Consider the following 23,040-nt stretch of genomic DNA (forward strand, 5'->3'; position numbering starts at 1 on the left):
ATAATACTTTAAAAGTTGTATTGCCTAAAGAATGGACAGAAATTATTCATAAAAATATTCATAGGAGAAATGTTTCTCGCTCTATAAATATTAATGTCATTTTCAAAGACAAATTGTCAGAGTTTTCTATGTGTTCGACACAAGAATTGTATTTATTACTTACTAGTAAACTATGTCAGCATCCTATTTGCTATAAAAAGTGGACGGAAGTTTTTGAAATTGAAGAGAATGATCTTTGTAAAATATGGAAAAACGTTAATTTTTATTGGAAACCATCTATATTAATGGATCTGGATTTCAAAATAGCACATTATTGTATTTTCACAAATTCTAAACTTATGACTATGAAACTTATAAATTACAATGTATGTGATGTATGTGAAAAGGAAGTAGAAAATATCACTCATTTATTTCTATTATGTTCTGAATTAGTAGAATTTCATCTGTTTATGCAACAAAAGTTGTCAGTTTTATTTGATAATGTTGATTCTGACAAAATTGGAAATTTAGTGTATGAAAAGGTATTTATGTTGGGTTTATTTGGATCTGTCAAAGGCGTAAATGTAAGTTTTGTCAATTTCATGTTATCTATAGCGAGATATTGTATCTTCAGAAGAAGGAATTTATTTAAAAATTTAAACAGTAATGTTGATCTTATTAGACTATTTAAATACACTGTAAAACATTATATAACTTACCTGTATGAATATTTGTGTGATGCAAGATGTATGAGAAATGTTTTTGAGAAACACTTTTTAAAGAATAATATTCTGGTACAAGAAACCGAAGGTGTCATTACATTTAATTTCTAATAATGGTGCTGATTATATATGTCATTATACTTAAAAACATTGCCTTGTGATATTTTTGTGTAATATGTAATATATCTGTTGTATATATATGTTGAAGAATTGAATAAAGATAAAAAAAAAATCCACCTTCGCCTCTCTTAGAGCTACATATCATGTATACAACCAAATTGTGCAGAATAACATGGGATTCAATAAATTCATTGCTTTTCTGCTGTTATTATAAAATAAATTTTGTAATTTGATTTAGAAAGTCATGGGTTTTTGAATATCCGTTGGGACAGGGCAAAATCCCATGGGATTGACAATGACGACTGTGTCCGTAGAAGAGTTGCTCTCAGTGCAGCTTACGTAACTTAAATGTAAATAGCAAACCTTTATTAATAACATACATTTCAGAAACACTATCTGTGGAACACAATATCACCGTAAAAGTTAACTTATACTTAATATGTTGTTACAAGGAACCTCGATGGCTAATTGATTTAAGAAGTTCAAATACTGTATCACTAGTCTGCGAACTCTGGGGTTGCGATGTCGAATTTCGCACGTACTGTCAGGTTAATTTGACTCCAATACGAATTGACTAGAAACGTCAGTGTTCCTGTCGAAGGTCAGTGATTCTCTCTATTATATTTAGTTCCGTTTTGTGTGTGTTCATTTAGTTACATTATGATATTATTCATCTTATTATACCACTTAAAACGTTTAATTTAGTTAAGTTTTGTTTTGGTTATTGAGTTCATAATTAAATTTAGTTCTGTATAACATTGGTCACTTGACAATCCAAACTTACTTCGTTACAAAACAGTCTTTTGTGTTGATCAGTCTTCAGTTTTTGTATTGTTGATTTTTGTATGGTCTTTCCGACTTTTTCTCTTGGTCATGATGGTAAATTGTGCCTGTCATTCTTTGACCTGGTCAGTTTTATTCCATCCTAGGTAGATTTTTGATTTGTTATTTCATAAAAATGCTGCAACGTGTGTTTTTGTATACTTTTTGTTTTCTATTTTGTCAATTATGGAAACGGATTTTTTTTTAGAACACTAAATTTTATATGACTTTCGTATTCTAAACTTATTAGCTATTTGCGAAAAAAGCAGATTGAACTTTAAGTATATTCTTTTTTTATTTCAACTTGTCTGAGTGTTCAGACATCACAATATATAAGCTCACAGACGTGACATGTCTTTACATAAAAAAAACAATAATAAGAACAATGAGAGACGAAAAGAAACAAAACCACTTAACGAAAATAACAAGACGACATAAGGGACAACATCAAAAGATCAATGGAAGATAAAAAAAACTTAATTCAAATAGTTTGGGGGTGTGGGGGAATAAGAAGACTACATAAGGGACAACATCAAAAGATCAATGGAAGATAAAAAAAACTTAATTCAAATAGTTTGGGGGTGTGGGGGAATAACAAGACTACATAAGGGACAACATCAAAAGATCAATGGAAGATAAAAAAAACTTAATTCAAATAGTTTGGGGGTGTGGGGGGATAACAAAACGACATAAGGGACAACATCAAAAGATCAATGGAAGATAAAAAAAAAACTTAATTCAAATAGTTTGGGGGTGTGGGGGGATAACAAGACTACATAAGGGACAACATCAAAAACAAGACTACATAAGGGACAACATCAAAATTCAATGGAAGATAAAAAAAACTTAATTCAAATAGTTTGGGGGTGTGGGGGGATAACAAGACTACATAAGGGACAACATCAAAAACAAGACTACATAAGGGACAACATCAAAATTCAATGGAAGATAAAAAAAACTTAATTCAAATAGTTTGGGGTGTGGGGGGATAACAAGACTACATAAGGGACAACATCAAAAACAAGACTACATAAGGGACAACATCAAAATTCAATGGAAGATAAAAAAAAACTTAATTCAAATAGTTTGGGGGTTGGGGGGGGGGGGTTGAACTGCTGCAAGATTTGGTTATCCGACATTGATTTTTAGATATATCTATATGGGTCAATCAATTTTTCCAAAATTAAGTTAAGAGGGGGTTGGGGGTCAATGAAAAAACTATGTGAATTAAGTTTGTTATCATCATTGAACTTTTGATGTCATCCCTAAACAAAGTTTCATACAACCCTATGTTCTCCTTTTAAAACAGTTAACTAACGATACACACACACTAAAAAACTATGAAAATAAATCTTAAACAACATAGCTTAATGTTATAATTTACAACCAAAAAAATGTGATCACAACACATAAGCTCACAAACGTGACACTTATAATAATAAAAAAAACCCCAATAATAACAAAAATGACAAGACGTGAAGAAAAACGAAACTAAAGGAAAAACAAGACAAAATATAAAGCAAATAAAAAAGTCCTCTTTTAAAAAAATAACAAACAACACACAAAAACAACCCCATACAAATAAATAAAATAACAACATATCAAAACGTTATAATTTACAATCACAAGAACATGATTGCACACAAATACATAATCTCCTTTTACTTTATAACAATCGTAGCACATAGCACCAACTCTTGTGATTAAGGTGATTATATTATGTTCAACAGTTACAAGTACATGTATTAAGATAGTTTGTTTGTACATGTAATATTCAATAACAAATTAGTATTTACAATAGTTGTCTTGCATGGTGTTCTTACAATTTGAGCATGCTGTGTCTTGCTACATGGACGCGCTGAGTCTTGCTGCTATAACACACAGAGTCATACTACTCTGACACGCTAAGTCTTACTACTCCGACTATCTGAATGTTACTACACTGACTCACTGAGTCTTACTTATCTGACAAGCCAAGTCTTGCTACTTTGACTAGCTGCATGTGTCTTACTATTCTAACACACTGAGTCAACGTCTTAGTATTCTGACATAGTTATTTCGTTTGACTTCTAAGACACGCTCAGTCTTACTAATGTAACACGCAGAGTGTAAATTTTACGACACACGGCATTTTTTATAAGTTTACACGCTGAGTTTTACTTCTCTGACATGCTACGTTTTTTTCTTTCACAGACTGTCTTTCCTCTCTGACACACAGCGTCCTACTACTTCGACTTGACGAGTCACACTACTCAAACAAGCAGAATCTTACTACACTAAAAAAAGCTGCGTTTTCCTTATTTGACACGATACGTCTATCTTATTTGACATACTGCGTCTTCCTTTTTTGACACGCTATGTCTTCTTTATTTCACATTCTGAGTCTTCCTTAGTTGACACACTCCATCTTCCTTATTTGACACGCTGTGTCTTCCTTATTTGACACGCTGTGTCTTCCTTATTTGACACGCTGTGTCTTCCTTATTTCACAAACTGATTCCTACTAATTTTACACAATGTGTCTTACTACTCTGACACGCTGCACCCTATTACTCCGACTGGCCGAGTCTAACTACTACCACTAGCTGAGTTTTAGTACTCGAACTAAATGAGTCCAACTACTGTGACATGCTACATCTTACATATCGGAAACGCCGATTCCGACTGCTAGTATTCTAACCAGCTCATTCTTACAACTCTGACAATCTACGTCCCATCTTTCCTATTAGCTGTGTATAACTATCCGAACTAGCCGAGAATCAATACTCCGAATCGACTGCTCCGACACGCTATAACACTCTGTGTTCTACTATACACAAATAAGCGGAGTTCTTCTACTCCAACTAGCTAATATAATTAGCACGCCGACTCTTCCTACTTTGACAGACGGAGTCTTACATGTACGACTCTGACACGGGGAGTAAGATTAAATTCGGTCAGGTTCGAATGAAAATAAACACTACACTGATACTAAAGCGTATCCTTCTGAAGTCGAACCGACCAGGTGTTGCATTCAATCAATAACAGAGCCATCAAATACTAGTTTTACTTTTTCGATTTCATATTTATATGACATCCCATACATTTTATGAATTTGAAGATACGATTACTTTTGCTTCCATAATGCAAGAAAATATTCAGATACAGTTATGTCTTTTTCAAAATATACCTAAATTTATAAATATTGCAAAGTTATTTGTTGGCAATTTGTTGGCAATAAAATCAACAAAGACGTTAGTGAGTTACCATTTGATTTTTATGGAAGGCTAAGATGAAAACTTTGGCCTGCATTTTTTAAAAATGTAACAATAAGTCATGGCAATCGAGTCCAAGAAAAAGCTTTTCCTTTTGAACTGTCACTCAATCTTCAAATGGTTAAGATTGTTCACTTTATGGATATACAGATTTTTCATCCATTTTAATATAATTCGTTGTAAAAATTATGTTCGACAAATATTCATACAAATTGATATTTTGCGAATACTGCAAAAATTAACCCACATCTATTCATTTAGAAAATCTATAAGATGCCAAAGTTATATGTACACATATATTCATGTGGTATAATCTTTGATCTTGTAAAGTCATTATGAAAAATTCACATTATATATCGAAAATTCTATTAAATATTTGTTTGAATCTGCACATACGTATTCTCAAATTTTAATGCCTTTACCATGGGGGAAATATAAAATGTGTACGCATAAAAAAGCAAATACAATAATAAGACACAAATGGTGCAAATATTACACATGATTAGGCGATTGTCTGGCATTTTTCTTGTTCATCCTACATATAGAAACATTGAGCTATCTTTGGTTTCTATACGACTTTGTTTTTCTTGAAATGCCAATCATTGTCCAATCCCTGAGACTTTACGATGTTATCATCAAGAGACTATCAAAGAGACATTGAAACTACTTTAATCGGGTCTTCAATTTTCAACCTCTCTAACCAATATGTAGCCATTGGCCCCTTTCCCTGCAAACATTTGAAAAAAAAAAATAGTGTATAATTTCATTAAAAAGTTTCTGTCGTCACTATCCTAGATTCTCAAGATTAGTTGAAAGATTCGGGTTAAATGTCGGAGAATAGAAGTTGCTTTTTGCGCATCAGCAATACAACCCCGACCAAAGATTATAAAAGCTTATTTCTTTTGTACTTGTCTGACATGTTACTGTTAAAAGTATTCTTGCCGACTTGAACGTAACAAATAATGCCATCTATTATAATTATCTAGCTTGCTGCACATGTCGTCTATTATTTACAACTAGAGATTACCACAGGGATTCTACATTTCATCATTGGCTGATCATTACCCGACAACTAGAAATTACTATAAGATAAAACTACGGGTGAAATGCTCGACCTCTGTGTACATCGAAGTACAAGTTATAGAAAGTTTAGTGTGGAGAAAAAAATCAACCATAGAAGCAAGACACCTAACTTGCTCTTTAGTTCTTTACATCACTGTCGTTTTGTGTTTGGTGGATCATAGTAGACAAATTTGCAATCATATACCATATCTTGCAATTTAAATTTTGATATCAGAGTAGTCGGTTTGTTTTGCTCAGTGAAGGAATCTTCACCTTATCAAAAAAGACACATACAAAGAGAAAGATAAGTTACCTTAACATCAATGATACCTCTAAACTCAGTAACAAAATTTCCATGATCGTTTAACAGAGCTTGTGTAACACAGCTTATGTGTATTCTTCCACCTGAAATGAAACAGACATCAATTGCAATGATTATAACGATAGCTTGAATTGCTCGTGTACACATTACTCATATATCCATGTCCCTGTTATACCAGGGGCCTAAATAAACGGACCATGAATAGTGAGCTTTTGCTCAGAATTAAGTGAAAAGTCCGCACTTTGAGCTTGAAAACAGAAACAAAAGCGCTGTTTCTTTCATTCGATCTTGACAAGTCCGATTAATGATTTTGTGCTATGCATTTCTATTCCACCATTTATCGATTTTTCAACCAATTAGAGGTATTCCCGAAAAAATGTGGACAACCGCAATACTTATGTTGGTAATACTACTTTATCATTTACATTGTTTGTCATCGGCTATCGGTAATAATGGCCGAGTTCACTTGAATTCTACAATCGACTTCAGAGTTAATAGATTATCACATGAACACAACAGAGTTGATATTCGGAACAACTCTAAGGGTAAGGCCCTGACCAAGCATAAACAATAAAATATTCTCATTGGTTCAGTTGATGTCATTCAAGAACTTCTTGCGTTTACCCCTGGCTCGGTGAGAGTTGGAACCAGGGTACGCGGGGTTAACTCGAGTGGTTCAAGTAAAATCGTATTGTTGAAACACGAGTAAGTAAAGTTAACTCGAGAGTTTCAAGTGAACTCTGCCAATGATTTTACGATCGTTCAGTCTGTCAGAGGCCTTCCAGTGGGGATTTAAATAGAATAAAAGAGTAATAACATTAACGGTACCAATTATCCTGCACCAGATGCGCATTTCGACAATACATGTCTCTTCAGTGATGCTCGTGGTTCAAAATATTTGAAATCCAAAGCTTATATGAAAGAAGAAGAGCTATAATCCAAAAGGTCCAAAAAGTATAGCCAAATCCGTGAAAAGAATCAGAGCTTTGCATGAGGGAGATACATTCCTTAATTTATAATAATTTCTAACATTTTGTAACAGCAAATATTAATACACAAAAAATCCGTATTTTCATGCCAGTACCGAAGTACTAGATACTGGGTTGGTGATACCCTCGGGGACTAACAGACCACTAGCAGAGGCATCGACCCAGTGGTAGTAATAACACTAACGGTACCAATTTTCCTGCACCAGATGCACATTTCGACAATACATGTCTCTTCAGTGATGCTCGTGGCCAAAATATTTGAAATCCAAAGCTTATATAAAAGATGAAGAGCTATAATCCAAAAGGTCCCAAAAGTATAGCCAAATCCGTGAAAAGAATTAGAGCTTAGCATGAGGGAGATACATTCCTTAATTTATAATAATTTCTAACATTTTGTAACAGCAAATTTTAATAACACAAAAAATCAGTAAAGTGCATGTGCATAAGAAAAAAAAGAATGTTTAAGTGATCAACATTAAACTCAACACACAAGGTTAATTCCTCTGCTAGTTTTTTGTATTATTTGTTTTAAGCCTAGGGAACCTTTGGCGATCCCAGTTTTAATGTCTATAACAAGTGCGATGTGACAATTAAGCGTTACAGGGGGACGTTCATCTAATCTAAACCAGTCAAATGACAACCTGAGTGTGTCGAAAAATGGTCTCGTCCACACCATTATGAAAACAATTCTATGAATGTCCATAATTTGAAGGAAAATTGATGATAAGTCTTACCCATGCCACTAGACTCCATTCTCGATGCTGTATTGACAGTGTCTCCAAACAAACAATATCTCGGCATTTTAGTACCAACAACACCAGCAACACATGGTCCTAAAATATATCAATGTAGATATATATATATACATAAACAATACACACGATGTATAACAGGACCTAGTAAAAATGTTGGACAACCAACAGACAGCACCAACTACATATATCTCTACATATAACAATCGAATGCTTGCACACAAAGAAGCATTTTACATTACTTTCATTTAAATCTACCAATTATATTACTCTTAAAAAGTTTTATGCAACCAGGGTGAAATAGCAATGAGTAAACAACCTGTTTTTTTTTAATCTAAACATTACTTAATAATATATTTACATAACATGTACATGCATGTTTCATTGTAATACGTTATTTTGATTGGCAGACTGCAAGCTCGTGTCATTCTGAAATCAACCTTCATTTCCATATCAAATCACTGGTATTAAAGAGATAATAGTAACTGCAATTACGATCATCCCAATATGGCGACGGTAGATATAGGTAAAATCTTTACACTCGTTTTTCTTAAATGTAGCATGTTTTTGTCAATAGTTACTCAGCTGCAAGGTTTATCTATACCATTACATCATATTTGAATCGTAACGGTGCACTGGAATTGTCTAAGAGCTGTGAAAATAGCCGTTGAAAAATTCGGGATGATAATCGTAACTCTATGGTATTTTTCTTCTTTGATAATCGTAATTTTCTTTATATGATAATAGTAACTGAAACATAATAAATGTGTCTTTCAGCATTTCAATGGTATTTTGTGTGTTAAAAATGTAAATGCCCAGTTAAACGATGACATTAACTCATATAAAAATAAATGAAGAAACTTACAGGTTAATATCTAGGATAAATTTACCTATATATCTCTAATTGATGAGAAAAAGGATGGATTAGCTATATCCCATATTCCAAAAGTTCAATCCTTTCAATTCATTGCTCAAAATGAAAGTCACGTATACCACATTTTCATATGTCAAAAAAGATATATGCCTGTTTTATTGATTTCAGGAGGGCATTTGATACTATTAATAGAGATGCCCTCTTTTACAAATTGTCTTATTACAACATAGATGGTCCCTTTTTTTAGTATAATGAAAGATATGTATAAAGAGGTTTTGTACTTGGTAAAGATCTCGGAAGGTATCACTGATTTTTTTAATTCCTCGGTTGGGGTAAAACAAGGGTGTATTTTAAGCCCTACATTATTTTCTTTATTTATTAATGATTTACCATCTATTTTTGACTCAACATGTGAACCACCCAAGTTAAATGATAATGATATATCATATCTGTTATACGCTGATGATTTAGTTCTTATCAATAAATTCAGCCGTCCATATTTTTCCTTTGGATTCACTTTTTTCTATTTTATACTGATATATGATTTTAAAAATAAAATTCAAATGTTTTGATCAAATTCCCATGTATTTTAGGACGTTTCTTTAAACAGTGTGGATGGTAAAGGATCTAGAATAGTTACCAGTTTATTGTTACTATTGTTTATTGTCACTTTTGTTTTTTGTTACTTTCGTTTATTGTTACTTTTATTTTTTGTTTTTATTAGCCTTACCTATAGTCTTACAAAGCATTTGACAGACGAAAAAAAACACAAATATGTATATTGATAAATTACATCAAAGGGCCAAACATGTAGATTATCACAGTCGGAACTGGTTTAATTACAAAGATTTTTATAGATTTTAAAACAAATATTTTGTGCTTCAGAAAAATGCATGAAAATTAGGAAAGGCTAATTTATGTTTTCATTTAATAGAAAAGTACTAATTATATGGCAAGTATGCAAATACAAAAATGTTCCTTGTTTAGTACCTTCAATATTTTTCTCTACAATATCTTCCATGCATATTTATGCATCATACTTTTCATATACCGAGTATTTATGAATTTTTAATAAGTTTGTTTCTAATTTTGCGGAATATGCGTTATTTTATTCTCCACTTTGCAGTCATTCTTTGAATAAGTATTTCTTGTAAGAAAATTTAAAGCTACATCAATTTTATTTTTTGATTTTCGGGCTTTTGGCCAAACTATAAAAGAACACAAATCCATGTTTGTCAATGAACTCCACGTTACTTAATTTCATAATACACAAAGAATCCCATTTAGGGCCAAACATTCTCTAGTCTTATATAGCATTAAATGTTTTAAGGATGTCATATTATCATAATTCAAAATTGAATTTGTGTTGTTTATAGTTTATATCTGAGATACTGAAATTTCAGTGACAGTCATGAAGTAGCTAATATGAATAAAAAGATGTGGTATGTTTGCCAATGAGACAACTTTCCACAAGAGACCAACATGACTCAGAAATTAACAAATATAGGTCACCGTACGGTCTTCAACAATGAACAAAGCCCATACCGCATAGTCAGCTATAAAAGAAATGACACTGTAAAACACTTTTCAAAGTTATCCCTTGTTCATCATAACTTTTAAGTTGTGATATCATCCATGAAAAATGATCGAAGTGACATGAAAACTGTAGCCACTAATTTCTCGTCAAATGGTTTTTGACGAATACTAAATGTCTTTCCTACTTCGTTATGGCATAATAGGGTATGTTCTAGAATTAAATCAGCAGTGGCTTCCCGGGGGCAGAAATAGCACATGTAACCACCTACAATAAAATAATTTAAACAATATACTATATTTACTATTTACTTCAGGATAAATTATTTTTTGTTTACTGTCTTAATCAGAAATCTGATGTAAGGTGACACATGCGAGTCGCCTGACAATTATTGTCATGTATCATAATTTCCATCGCTCATTCACATATTTTGTGGCATACCTAGTTTAATAAATTTCTGTATATTAACAAAGTTCGTGTTTTCCCATTTCCAAATTTCTTGAAGCTTGTTCACCCTTCCAATTTTATAATATACTAGTATGTAGCTGTTTTCATAAGAACAATTAATTATATATGCATAAAAAGAAATGTCATAAGATGTTGGGACGTTTGGTAAATAATTCATCGCCATAATTTCATAATATGCTATCAGATATACGTTTTTAGTGTCAATATCAATAAAACAGTTTCCAGTTACGATTATCTTTTTTATTTTTAAATACCATAATTACGATTATCTTTTTTTCCGAGTTACGATTATCATCCCGAATTTTTCAACGGCTATTTTCAAAGCGCTTAGACAATTCCAGTGCACCGTTACGATTCAAATATGATGAAATGGTATAGATAAACCTTGCAGCTGAGTAACTATTGACAAAAACATGCTACAATTAAGAAAAATGAGTGTAAAGATTTTACCTATATCTACCATATTGGGATAATCGTAATTGCAGTTACGATTATCTCTTTAATACCAGTGTCAAATGTAATAATATTTATAATGACACGAGCTTCCACAATAAAGTTCACATGTAAATAAAATAACAAAAAACTTGATAGAAATCGTGTTTTCATGATCATATAAAAAATGTTATTATAAGTATTGAATGCTTCTTTTAGTATTGTTATAGGGTTGTAAAAGCGATGACCTTGCGTACATTTTTAGAATGAAGCGCTTCGATCCGCGTTTCATACAAAATGTACTTCGTTCAAATCTTTTTTTAATTTTATCAATTTTAAATTTATACCTAGATGTCAATTTTAATGCACTTTTATAATTATGTATGAAATTTTCGTTGTAACCATACTCATTAACAAGTAAACAAGAAAACATATTTCGACAAAACCGAAACTGTTCTCATCACACTGAACACGTGGATTAAGTTTTAAAATGATATAATTACATAACAGACATAACATGGATGTTTCATTATAATACGTTAATTTATTTGGCTAACAGGAATCGCACAATTTTCTGAAAGCAACTTTCATTTCAAAATGAAATTTAACATGTATGATGCACGAGCTTCCACCAAAAAATGCACAAGTAAATAAAAGAAAATAAAACTTGATGTTTTCCTGAATCCTATCAAAACAAAACTGTAAATAATGACTGCTTCTTTCAGTTTAAAAAGGTTGTTCAAGCTTTGACCTTGAGCACATTTTCAGAATGAAGCGTTTCATACAAACGTACATCGGTCAACGCTTTGACATTCCTAAAATTTACAAAAGGAAGCATTCAATTCTTAATTAAAGACACACTGTCCAAAACCAAAAGTATAATCTATCGTTAATCAGAACCTTAACCTGATACAAGACGGGTGGAGGAATGCACATGCCGGAAAGTATCATCCTCCTTTATTATCGTATACGGGGTATACACATGCCATTTTGATCAAAGTTATTTGATAACCAACCTGAATGTACTCCAATCCTTATCTGCAGGGTTCTACCCGGCATGTGTGGTATAATATAACCGTTGACTTCCTGACGGATTCTTAGGGCCATTGATGCTATTTCTGGTGCATGATTCCCTCCGTTAGGTGTCGGTACACCACTGGCAACCATGTAAGCATCTCCAATTGTTTCTACTTTATAAACATCATACTTATCTATGCATTCGTCAAACAAACTAAAATGTAAACAGAATTATGATTATGTAAGTGTTTATCACTTGTAGTGGGAAGTTTAAAAAAATGCATCAAATACTACTCACTAGCTGTTTCATATGGCATGGTATTGGTTGCAAAAATTCGATATTTTTCATTTAAATGCAATATTTTATATTTAATTGGTATATTTCTTCATTTAAATGCAACATTTCTTCATTTGAATGGTATATTTTTTCATTTAGATGAAATATTTTTTATTCAAATGGTATAATTTTTCATTTAAATGGTATAATTTTTCATTTAAATGGTATATTTTTTTTCATTTAAATGCAATATTTTTTCATTTAAATGCAATATTTTTTTTATTGAAATGGTTTAATTTTTCATTCAAATGGTATAATTTTCATTCAAATGGTATAATTTTTCATTCAAATGGTATAATTTTTCATTCAAATTGTATAATTTTCATTCAAATGCAATAGTTTTTATTCAATTAGTATAAAAAATCATTTGCATGCAATATTTTATTCATTTTTATATACTTTTTAATTGGTATAACAGTTTTTTTTTATTTATATGCAATAATTGCATTAATATGGGAAATTCTTTGACGTCTTAAGGTCAAATTTGCAACAACGTTTGTGATTGGTCGACAATTGTTTGGATTTCTCCCCTTTCTTTCTAAACATGTGTGACTAATTATTAAAAAAAAAAACGCTTCAGAATATCGCCCCTCTAAATAAATCTGGCGTTCATGCGAGTCCTGCACTGGCTGCTTTATTAAAATCGTGTGGTCCTAACTAGTATTTCTATTGCAAAATTTCGATGGTCATGTAACGTTCGGACCACTTTTCAAAAACTTCCATTGTATAGACATTTATATGCAAGTACATCTTTTTTTTTTTAAATATATTAAAACTTCAAATGGTTTTATACTAGTCATTTTTTGGGGCCCTTTATTGCTATCTGTTCGGTTTTAGCCACGGCTCCGTGTTGAAGACCGTACTGACCTATAATGGTTTACATTTACAAATTATGACTTGGATGAAGAGTTGTCTCACCGGCACTCATACCACATCTTCTTATATCTATATACAACGTAAACTAGACGTTTCTCAGACTGTTTTCTTTTTTTAAAATCCTTTGTCGCGCGTTGTGTACTGTTTGATACCTCAATCTGGAAGAACAAGATTTATATCAGTTCTAGTTGTTATTAGCTTTGAGCAAACTTCCAGTAATTACAAATACTCTTATTTCGGTGCTTTAAATGTCTATTGTCCTAACATTAACCCGAATAATTCAGTCGTTATATTCCGCTTATCTACGAAGGCTACATTAACCTCGTGTGGGAGAAAATCGGACACGGAAAGGGCTTGAATTATTCGAGTTATCCTAACATTAGTTTTTTGTGTGTGTCTCGTTCCGATCTTTTGAGTTAATCTAATTGCAACTGATTGTACAGGTTGTTATTTTACACCACTGTCCCAGATTCGGGATGGATTGAGTGCTCACAAGCATGTTGTTGTACTGTAAAAAAGAGGATGGACGGATAGTGTGATGGATCGATGGATGGATACATTGATTAATGGATATGTGAGTTCATGAATGGGTGGATAAACGGATGATTGACAGGTTCAGTAGATGAATGGATTGATTGGTATTTAACTTCCATTGGTTATTTTAAGTCGTCCGAATTGTGTTAGTTTTTATAGTGATTTAGCTTATAAACATGATGTAGACTATTGTACTCCTATTTTTGATTGTTTTTACCTATTATGCCCGTGTTACTTTGTTCACACTTTGTTGTCAATATAAAGAATTTTATGTAACTGTCATACAAGTGAGAGGCAGGTTTAACCACCATTCACCATTACATGCCCGTACCAAGTCAGGAGTATATATGATTGTTGTGATCTATTCTTTTATTATTGATCTTACCATTTGATTAAAGACTTGCGGTTTGTATTTTTCCTCGGAGTTTGGTAGTATTTTAATTTAATGTCTTTTGTCATTTATTTAATTTCTCATTTAGGACAAAGTCCCATACAGAAATATGAGTCGTCCGCGCTTTATTTGATATAATACTTATTTCATATTTTTAAATTCGTTCATCGTAAAATATATAATGCTATTCGTTTTCTATCAGTGAAAAGAACAGCTTTTTTTTAAGAACACGATGGAATATAACAGTTTGTCTACAACCTATATAAATATAATCTTAATTAGATAAAATCTCAGTCGAAACGCCGTAGCATATTTAACATAAACGGCTATGACGTATACTATTCAGAAAATTATATATAATCTTTTGTTCTGGTTCCTAGAATTCTTATTTATTATGATAGATTAGATAATACTATTAATAGTACCTGTATAAATCGTTGAGTAGATTAACAATGTCTAGTGGTTGACTTTGAACTCCAATTGTGGTAAAACCAACGATGTCACTAAAATATATTGTGACTTTATTGAAATGTTCAGCATCAGAAGTTTTCCCTGTTTTCAAGATATTAGCAATTTTCTTTGGTAACATCTGATAAAGTAGGTTATCAGTCTTTTTCTTCTCCTGTGCTAGCTCGTCACTTTTCCGCTTGACTTTACCAGCATACTTTGACAAGTTTCCAGTGAGTGTGGCAATGCAGTACATATACCAAGTGGACAAGACACCACTGACTAATATAGCAACTATTAACGTGGACAGAAAAAGTGTAAACTCAAATTGTGCGATCGATTTTAGTTCTTTTAGACCGGATCGTATCTCTGTATTGATAGACTCACGAATTTCGAAGAAGATATCAATAAACACTGTCATATTGCTAAACCATTCTATACTGTAAGCTTCTCTCTCAGGCAGTGAAGTAGAACTGCAAATATTTTCATACTCCATGAATAATTGAAATGTATCATGAGCATTGATAAAATTTGACAAATTTGCCGAGCTTTGTTTGTGCTCTGTAAGCTGTATTTCAATCTTTCTATCATGATACATAGCCGTGTCTAAAAATGCAGATGACCTTCCCTGCAATGACTTATAATTTGTCTCTATATCTTTAGATGGCCAGCCACATGACGTAAAAAATGTCGTCCCAAGAGCTCTCTGTATGCCTCTGTCATCTGTCATCGATAACAAAGCGCCACTAGCCACAATTAACATTTGCACAGCAGCGTTATCCGGTGGAGTTAAAGACTGGGAAATATACTTCAATAAAGCATTTGTTAGTGTTGTATAATAGTCTAAATTATACACGATATCTATAGATCTAATATCTACATCCTGTCTATGTCTGTTTAAGGAAAACATTAAGTCATCAACTGACCATTGAGTGTTCTGAATAGAAATACCAACGCCAGGCAAGTTAACATTCCACAAACTAGTATTCGTTTCTTGTCTAAGTATATGAAGCTGATCTAATATAGAAGATGAAAAGTTTGATGCCCATATGAAGGATGTAGACATACCTCGTTCTCTTTGAAGATGTTTTACCAAGTCACTGATCTTAAGACTGTGGTTAATACTCTCTATAGCTGTAGATGTACTTTGTCGGATTTCAGACGCTCGACTTAAAGAGAACGAAGACAGCATTAGCATTGCTGAGATAGGTACGATGATGACAACGATCATTTTCCAGTGCTTACAGAGTCTCTTTATAATAGATGCACTATTTTCTTCTATTACAGTGCTAAGTATCCTTCGGTCACTCTCGTTACCAACGCTCGATGCTTTGGATCCAAAATCTAACCGCCACTCTGGACTTATTTTCCCGCTTTTCACACCTTTCAACATTTCTCAAAATTGTTTTGGCATCTGATTTTTTGCTGTCTGTAAAACAAATTAATGAAAGGAATTGGTATAGAATAAATACCAATTAAATGCCAAATGACATTTATGGTATTTTTTTCTTACACTTTAAATGTACATTGTCCAGTTATTGACAAAAACGTGTTTTGTTTCAAATTAGATTACCATAACGATACAATTTCTTGAAATACATTTTATCCTTCATACAAGGAAACAAACACATAATTCATTTGTATCGTTTTTATTGCACTGGTGCACCAGAGTCAGAGAGATGAAAGGACAACATGCATGTACCAAATATTTTTTATTTTTAAGAAGCATGACATTATCTGAGTGTTAATTTGATTTTCTTTCTTTTACATGACCATTGGATCATATACATGTAGGTAACAAACAAATATTTACCGCCTCAAATTAATACTAAATAAAGATGCTATCTATATTTATGGCATATACCAATCATCTTTAACTAGAGCCTGATTCATTCCTAAAAACTCCCCCGATGGAACCCAACAGTGAAAATAATGAACCCATGTATACAAAGTCCATCAATACACTTCTTTTGTCGGGTTTTTACTTTTTTAATGAGATCAAGATCAATAAGCGAAACTAGAAGGTGGGTTAATATTCTAATTACACCATGTAATTAGTCATGATACTACGTTTAATGAGATTTAATAAACCACGAGGTCGGATTATTAGAAGTCAATTAAATACAGGGATCATGTCCAAATTGAAGACATGGAAAAAATAGACATGTTACAGTAAATAGGTGAAATTAGGATTTAAATGTAATTACTATAATTTAGGAATTACATGTAATCCCCGATGTACTTAGTAAAAACAAGAAATTTCTGAAACAGCCCAGACATTACCAGTAATTACTAATTCTAAAATGAATTTTTACACGTATTTACTAACTGTTAAAACAATGTTGTAATATGGTAAGCTGATCAAAAGTTATGGTAATTATAGCTATAAAAGATCAGTGAGTACTCTTAAAAAGTGATCAACCTAAAATGTACCTTTTTTGTTATAAGAGCATTAGCTACTAGATATAAAATAAATTAAATATGTTTTTTTTGTTTGTTAAATCAAGTGAATGAAAATTATATAGTGAAATTATAATTCACTTTTAGCAGTCAATCTGGTTCGTGTTTACTAAAATAAGTAGAGAAACATGGTTGATGATTTTTGCACTTGCAAGTGAATAATTAGACCTCATTGAATACGTAATCATGTGACCTTCAATTCCAACCCTAGCTGGAGATAGGTTACCGATGTATTCAGATTTAAAATTGTAAGGGTTTCGCAGAACTCAGTATCTCGCCTACTTTAGCTGTTAGTCACAGGCTCAACAAAAATCCAGGATATTCTGAGGAAGTTATCAAAATTTTTAAAACTTTAACCACAATGTGAATGTAATGGTAACTGGCATATAAGTCCAGTTATAAGTAAAATACTTGATTTTATTTTCACAAAATTTACTTCTTAAAAATTATCTCATAATTATTGTCAAGCTTCTGTTCACGTTTGGTAGAAATCCAGGATAATTTAAGAAAATTATCAAAATTTAAAGACCTTTAACCTCAAAGTCGGAATACTTGTGGATGATGCTGACGACAGAATGGTTTGCTGTGTCTCGCTTTTGCGACAAAGGTTGCAGGCTCGACAAAAAGAAACATAATCATAATGACAACATTGAAAGAAAATCAAAAGGAATGGCTTATTCAATCCACAAAAGATAATTCTTATACAGATAAAAACGATAATAAAATTTTGTTGCTGCCAGGTATATAAGCTGGAGTTTGGAGGTCTTGAAAAAAACTCATAAAATAAAAGAAACACAAAAATATGAAATGTGACTCTTAACACCATCAAATTGTATAGATTTGTTTGTGAAGAATGCCAGCTTTATCACAACAGTCTGACAAAAGAAGTCGTAAATAAAACTATTTTGTAAAAGGAATTTGACTTATGTCATTGGGTAAGTTTATATGCAACAACAACAACAACAAACAACAAATATTTTGTTTGCCAATCACGGCACCCAAAATGAGCAGTACAATTACAATATAATTTTCAAACATAATGTAAAGTAAATTAAAAATCGGTTAAAAAGGACATAATATGATTGATTTTGATTTAATTGATTACTCTTCAGTTTTTTTTTTTGTTTTTGTTTTTTTTTTATTCGGTGAAAACAGTCGCGGGGATTCCGTTTCTTTTCTTTTTATTTGTTTTAAAGCAGCAAAACCCGTAAAAACTCACATATTTGTCATTCACATAGTCGGTAAATTCATTTCCATGACAATTAAGTACACATCCGGTTATTTCGGTATGTTCCGTAATTACGACCATTCACGAGGTTCGAAAAATTTGATCGGAACCCATGCATCCATAAGACATGTCGAGTTAATTAACAGATACTTAACGATTTTGCGGCATCGCACTATAAAAGTTTGAAGTCCGCTTGTTGGCGTTCCTATCAAAATAATACTTCCATGCTATAACGAATATACAATGTGAATAAAACGATTTATAGTTGTATTTGAAGATATGACTCCTTTTTATCACAACATGTTATCATGTATATTTTAAGTCCTTTTAACTGCAGCACTTGGCTGTCGAGGTACAATTAACCCGAATAATTCAGTCGTTATATTCCGCTGATCTACGAAGGCTACATCTTGTGGGAGAAAATCGGACACGGAAAGGGCTTGAATTATTCGAGTTAAAGTACAATAACTATATGCTTAACTGTTGTGTACAAGAAAAAAATTGTCAGTAAAAATATTATTGATTCTTGTCATATAAAATATTGTTATGTTATTATAATCTGACTATTTTTCTATAACAAAGTAATTAATAAATCAATTGATGAAAAGAAACATAATAGGGTAATAGGCAGGAAAGTTTCACTAGTCCTAAACGAGTCATTTTGTGTCTTGTGGAGAGTTAATTTATTGGTCATCATCCAATTCTTGCATTAAGCATTTGAAAACACATTTAATTGAAATTGAATGTCAGAAAAAGTATTTACTTCTTTTAATTATTATTTAAACGTTTTAGTTTGAACAGACTACAATTTAAGCTTTAACATTTTCAATCCTTAAAAGAGCCCCTTTTTAGGATAGAAAACTTATGACATGTAATGACGTAGAATTAAACATCTCTTTGTTCGTATATAGGCCATACATTTTATAAAGAACTGTTCCAGCTGCGTATGAAAGATTGTTTTATTGCATAACGACGATAGGTTTTCTTAACACCTGAGGCTGAGACTTTTGTTTTATATTTTCTAATATTTCTATTTTTATTAACACACTGTCTCTTGATGTCTATTACACCAGGTTATTTCAACAATAAAACGCTGTACAGGCGTCAAAATAGAACATTGAGTTAATACAATAGTTACATTATAGAAAGTAATCTTTTATTTGAGTTGCGTTAGCGAAGAATATATGAGACAACTATTTCTAATTAACATAGAAGTTGTATATTATAGTGTTTACTTATTAACTGGCTGTTTCTGTATTGTATATATGTTTTTTTTAATCTCCTTTCTTGTTCTTAAAAGAGAAATTAGTTTAACTTAATGTAATTATCTCAAATTTGTCAAATGCATTAACACTTACAAGATGTACGTACGCGCGTTTTATAGATATTCTTTGGAAATAAATCTTTATTACGTGTATTGTTCTGTCATCTAATTGAGATCGTATCACTGCTTGTATATGGCAATATGAATGCTGTTACATATATATCTGTTTTTCTCCCCAATTAATTGGTAAATCCTTGAAGTTTTAGGTAACAAACGATTTATACTCATTATCGTTACTATATATATTATACTGTCGGTTGTCGTCAATATAATACGTCCATGCTATGTTCTACTGTTACAGCTTCTTGTATTTCTCTCCATTAATTTGACGACGATAAATTTCAAAATAAGTTATACACAATTTCGTTTACTGACATCGAGGTTGACAACTTTGATTCATTTAAACTTTAATAAAAATTGCGGTCAATTTGCGTTTTATAGTGTGTTTTTGGAATGCACTCAGTTTTATAACTGACAAAATGACACTATTTAGTATCAAAGAGTCGAAACTAAACAATAGAAAACATGTCTGATGACTTGACATTTAGTAATTTGTAACAAAAAAGGACGAAACCATAAATGATTGATATTTATGGCAATATTTTGAATTTGTTTTGTCTTTCCCATTTACTTGAACAATATTTTTTAATTGAGCGTTTTCCACGATCGAAGTTTTACCATTCTTTTAGGATTTGTGTTATAGTTCAGAAATATGTCTTAGTGTTGCTAGAAAATATGCTCCGCTGTTTGGGAAAATTATTAATTTCTTTAATGGAAAGAATTACACGATAAGTCATTGAGAGAATAGCCTAAAAGTAAAAACATAAAACTCATCAAAGAACCAAAAATGTTAAGATAGGGTAAGCATGGAATATTGTGGTATGCGCGAAATGAGACAAGTCTTCACCAGCTACCAAAATGACATAGAATTTTACAAATATAATAGGTCACCATACGGCAACCAACAATAAGCAAAACCCATAAACACAACATAGACAACACAACAACCGAAGAGGCAAAAGAATGTTAGTTCAGTGGTCTTAGGAAATGTGAGTGATTTGTAGGATTTATTTGCCATTGTTTTGCTTATGTGGCCTTATGATGTTCCATGGGTTTTTGTCGTCAGGGGCCTCATTCTTTAGTGACCTAAAGGTGCTTAGGTGTTCTATAGTGATTATATACATTTTTGTACAACAGTTGGTTAAACATGTTAAAATTAAAGAGCATTGCATTTCAAAGATTTAAAAAATTATTTAACAATGCCTTCTATTTCTGAAAGTAGCAAAACCTTAGTGTTAGAAATATTTAAACATTTCCTAAGAAGTTAACATGAATAAACTTACTACAGCAACGATGTATTACAAATACAAATGAGAGGTTTAGTTACAAAACCAGGTTTAATCCACCATTTTATATATAAGAAAATGCCTGTATTAAGCAGGAATATGACAGCTGCTATCCATTCGTTTGATGTGTTTGAGCTTTTGTTTTTTTGCCATTGATTAATGACTTTTCGTTTAGAATTTTCCTTGGAGTTCAGTGTTTGTGATTTTACTGTTTTCGCTACAATGAAAGAAGGATCGCAATTAATTAAAGGTTAGAATTCAAGATTCTTTAAATTCTGAAATATAAACATCTCGTCAAGTACTCGTGTATCTCTTGTCACAATTAGAAATTTTGTAAATCTGCATTTGAAGTCTTATTCCATTCCTAAAAATATTGTTTTGGGACAGATCATATTTTAAGAAAATCTTCTGGCTTTTACAATGTTGAGGTCTGTTAATGCTATATTGTTCCAATGATAATACATGAATCTAAATGTTTATTTCTTAAAATTTAGGAAGAACTAAGAGGTCCAAAATGTTTGCTAAGTTTTTTAGTAGAATATGATTTGTAATTGTCGACGCCCTTCTTCGGTGAAACGCACTGTGAGTATAATCGACCGTCGTTCCGTTAATTTTGAATGTTTAAACAAGTTTCTTATTGTTCTTCTTTGTCCATTTTCATTTGAATATTTTTTATGTGCTAAACTCTCAAGTATGTTATTTGGTGCAGTTGATAAAATATAAAGGTGTGTTTTGTTTTTCCTACGGAATCAAAACCATCGTTCGTCTTAGTTCAGGTTATCAGCTAAAAAGGTACCCAACGAGTATTCGAGTACTAAGTAATTAGTTCGAATACCAAACAAATTCTCGAATATCGGCCATCTCTTTCACTGTTACTGTCTCTTTTATACAAGTGGGCAAATAGGATAACTATTATTCTTACTTTAATTTATAAATGAGTAAATATGTCCTTCATTTGAGGGAAATGTATATATGCTATTGATTTCATTTTTTTATATGGACAAAGTAAAATTTCAAAAATACTGAACCCCGAGGAAAATTTAAAACGGAAAGTCCCTAATTAAATTGCGAAATCAAATGATAAAACAAATCAAACAAATGGACAACTGTCTTATTCCTTACTTGGTACAGGCATTTTTAAATGTAGAAAATGGTGGATTGAACCTGGTTTTATAGCGCTAAACCTTTAGTAGTATACTACTGTTGTCTTTATCTGTATGGCAGTCGCATCAAATTTCATTATATTTATAACGATGCGTGAACAACACAGACTTATAGGTAAACATTTTAAAATAGAGATACAGCAGTCATCACTGTGTCATAATCTCAATTAGAACCCCCAAAAATGTGACTTATCGATAAAAATAAAAATAATAATAGTAATAGTTAAAAAAATATTATAATAAGATAATAATTGAAAGAAATAAGAAATAAGATAAAAAAAAAAATAATAATAATAACAATAACCATAATAATAACATCAAAAATATTGCTTAAAAGTGTTAAATTAACTAACCTGTTACAGTACATGTACCTGATTTACTGTTTTTAGATTACTACTAATGTTCTTTCTCCTTATGTTTTTATTCGGTAATTAACTATACGTTGAACATATACAGCTTATTTATGATATTATATAATGAAAATCCATAAGCCTGCTATTGTATTGACCACCTTATTAACGAGTCTTCTTCAGCCCACTGAAGTGTCTATATAACAATCAACATAGATAAAGGTATAAAGCATAAAG

General features: G+C 31.7%; 1 protein-coding gene across 2 annotated transcripts; it reads right to left on the minus strand.

Annotated features, from left to right (window-relative positions):
- Positions 1-3,167: 3,167 nt before the first annotated feature.
- LOC143080384 (uncharacterized) lies at positions 3,168-22,976 on the minus strand. 2 transcript variants are annotated; one of them, XM_076256210.1, is made up of 6 exons: positions 22,807-22,976; positions 14,911-16,361; positions 12,347-12,561; positions 8,005-8,103; positions 6,273-6,364; positions 3,168-5,624 (listed from the first exon to the last, which is right to left on the minus strand). In XM_076256210.1, the coding sequence occupies exons 2-6, from the start codon at positions 16,323-16,325 to the stop codon at positions 5,544-5,546; spliced, it is 1,902 nt and encodes a 633-aa protein (XP_076112325.1). In that variant the 5' UTR covers positions 16,326-16,361; positions 22,807-22,976; the 3' UTR covers positions 3,168-5,543. The 2 variants fall into 2 exon arrangements, with proteins under 2 accessions (XP_076112325.1, XP_076112326.1); XM_076256211.1 differs by lacking the exon at positions 22,807-22,976 and adding an exon at positions 21,288-21,503.
- Between the last annotated feature and the right edge of the window lie 64 nt (positions 22,977-23,040).

The sequence above is a fragment of the Mytilus galloprovincialis genome, chromosome 6 (genome assembly GCF_965363235.1).
Source record: "Mytilus galloprovincialis chromosome 6, xbMytGall1.hap1.1, whole genome shotgun sequence".
NCBI lineage: Eukaryota > Metazoa > Mollusca > Bivalvia > Mytilida > Mytilidae > Mytilus > Mytilus galloprovincialis.

Bases quoted from the DNA above. Each gene is read 5' to 3' on its own strand.
- LOC143080384 (XM_076256210.1), bottom strand. From the start codon at position 16,325: ATGTTGAAAGGTGTGAAAAGCGGGAAAATAAGTCCAGAGTGGCGGTTA. The intron at 8,104-12,346 runs GTTGGTTATCAA...GATATATTTTAG, and splicing joins AAGGATTGGAGTACATTCAG to GACCATGTGTTGCTGGTGTT. The intron at 5,625-6,272 runs GTAACTTATCTT...AAATGTTTGCAG, and splicing joins GAGGTATCATTGATGTTAAG to GGAAAGGGGCCAATGGCTAC.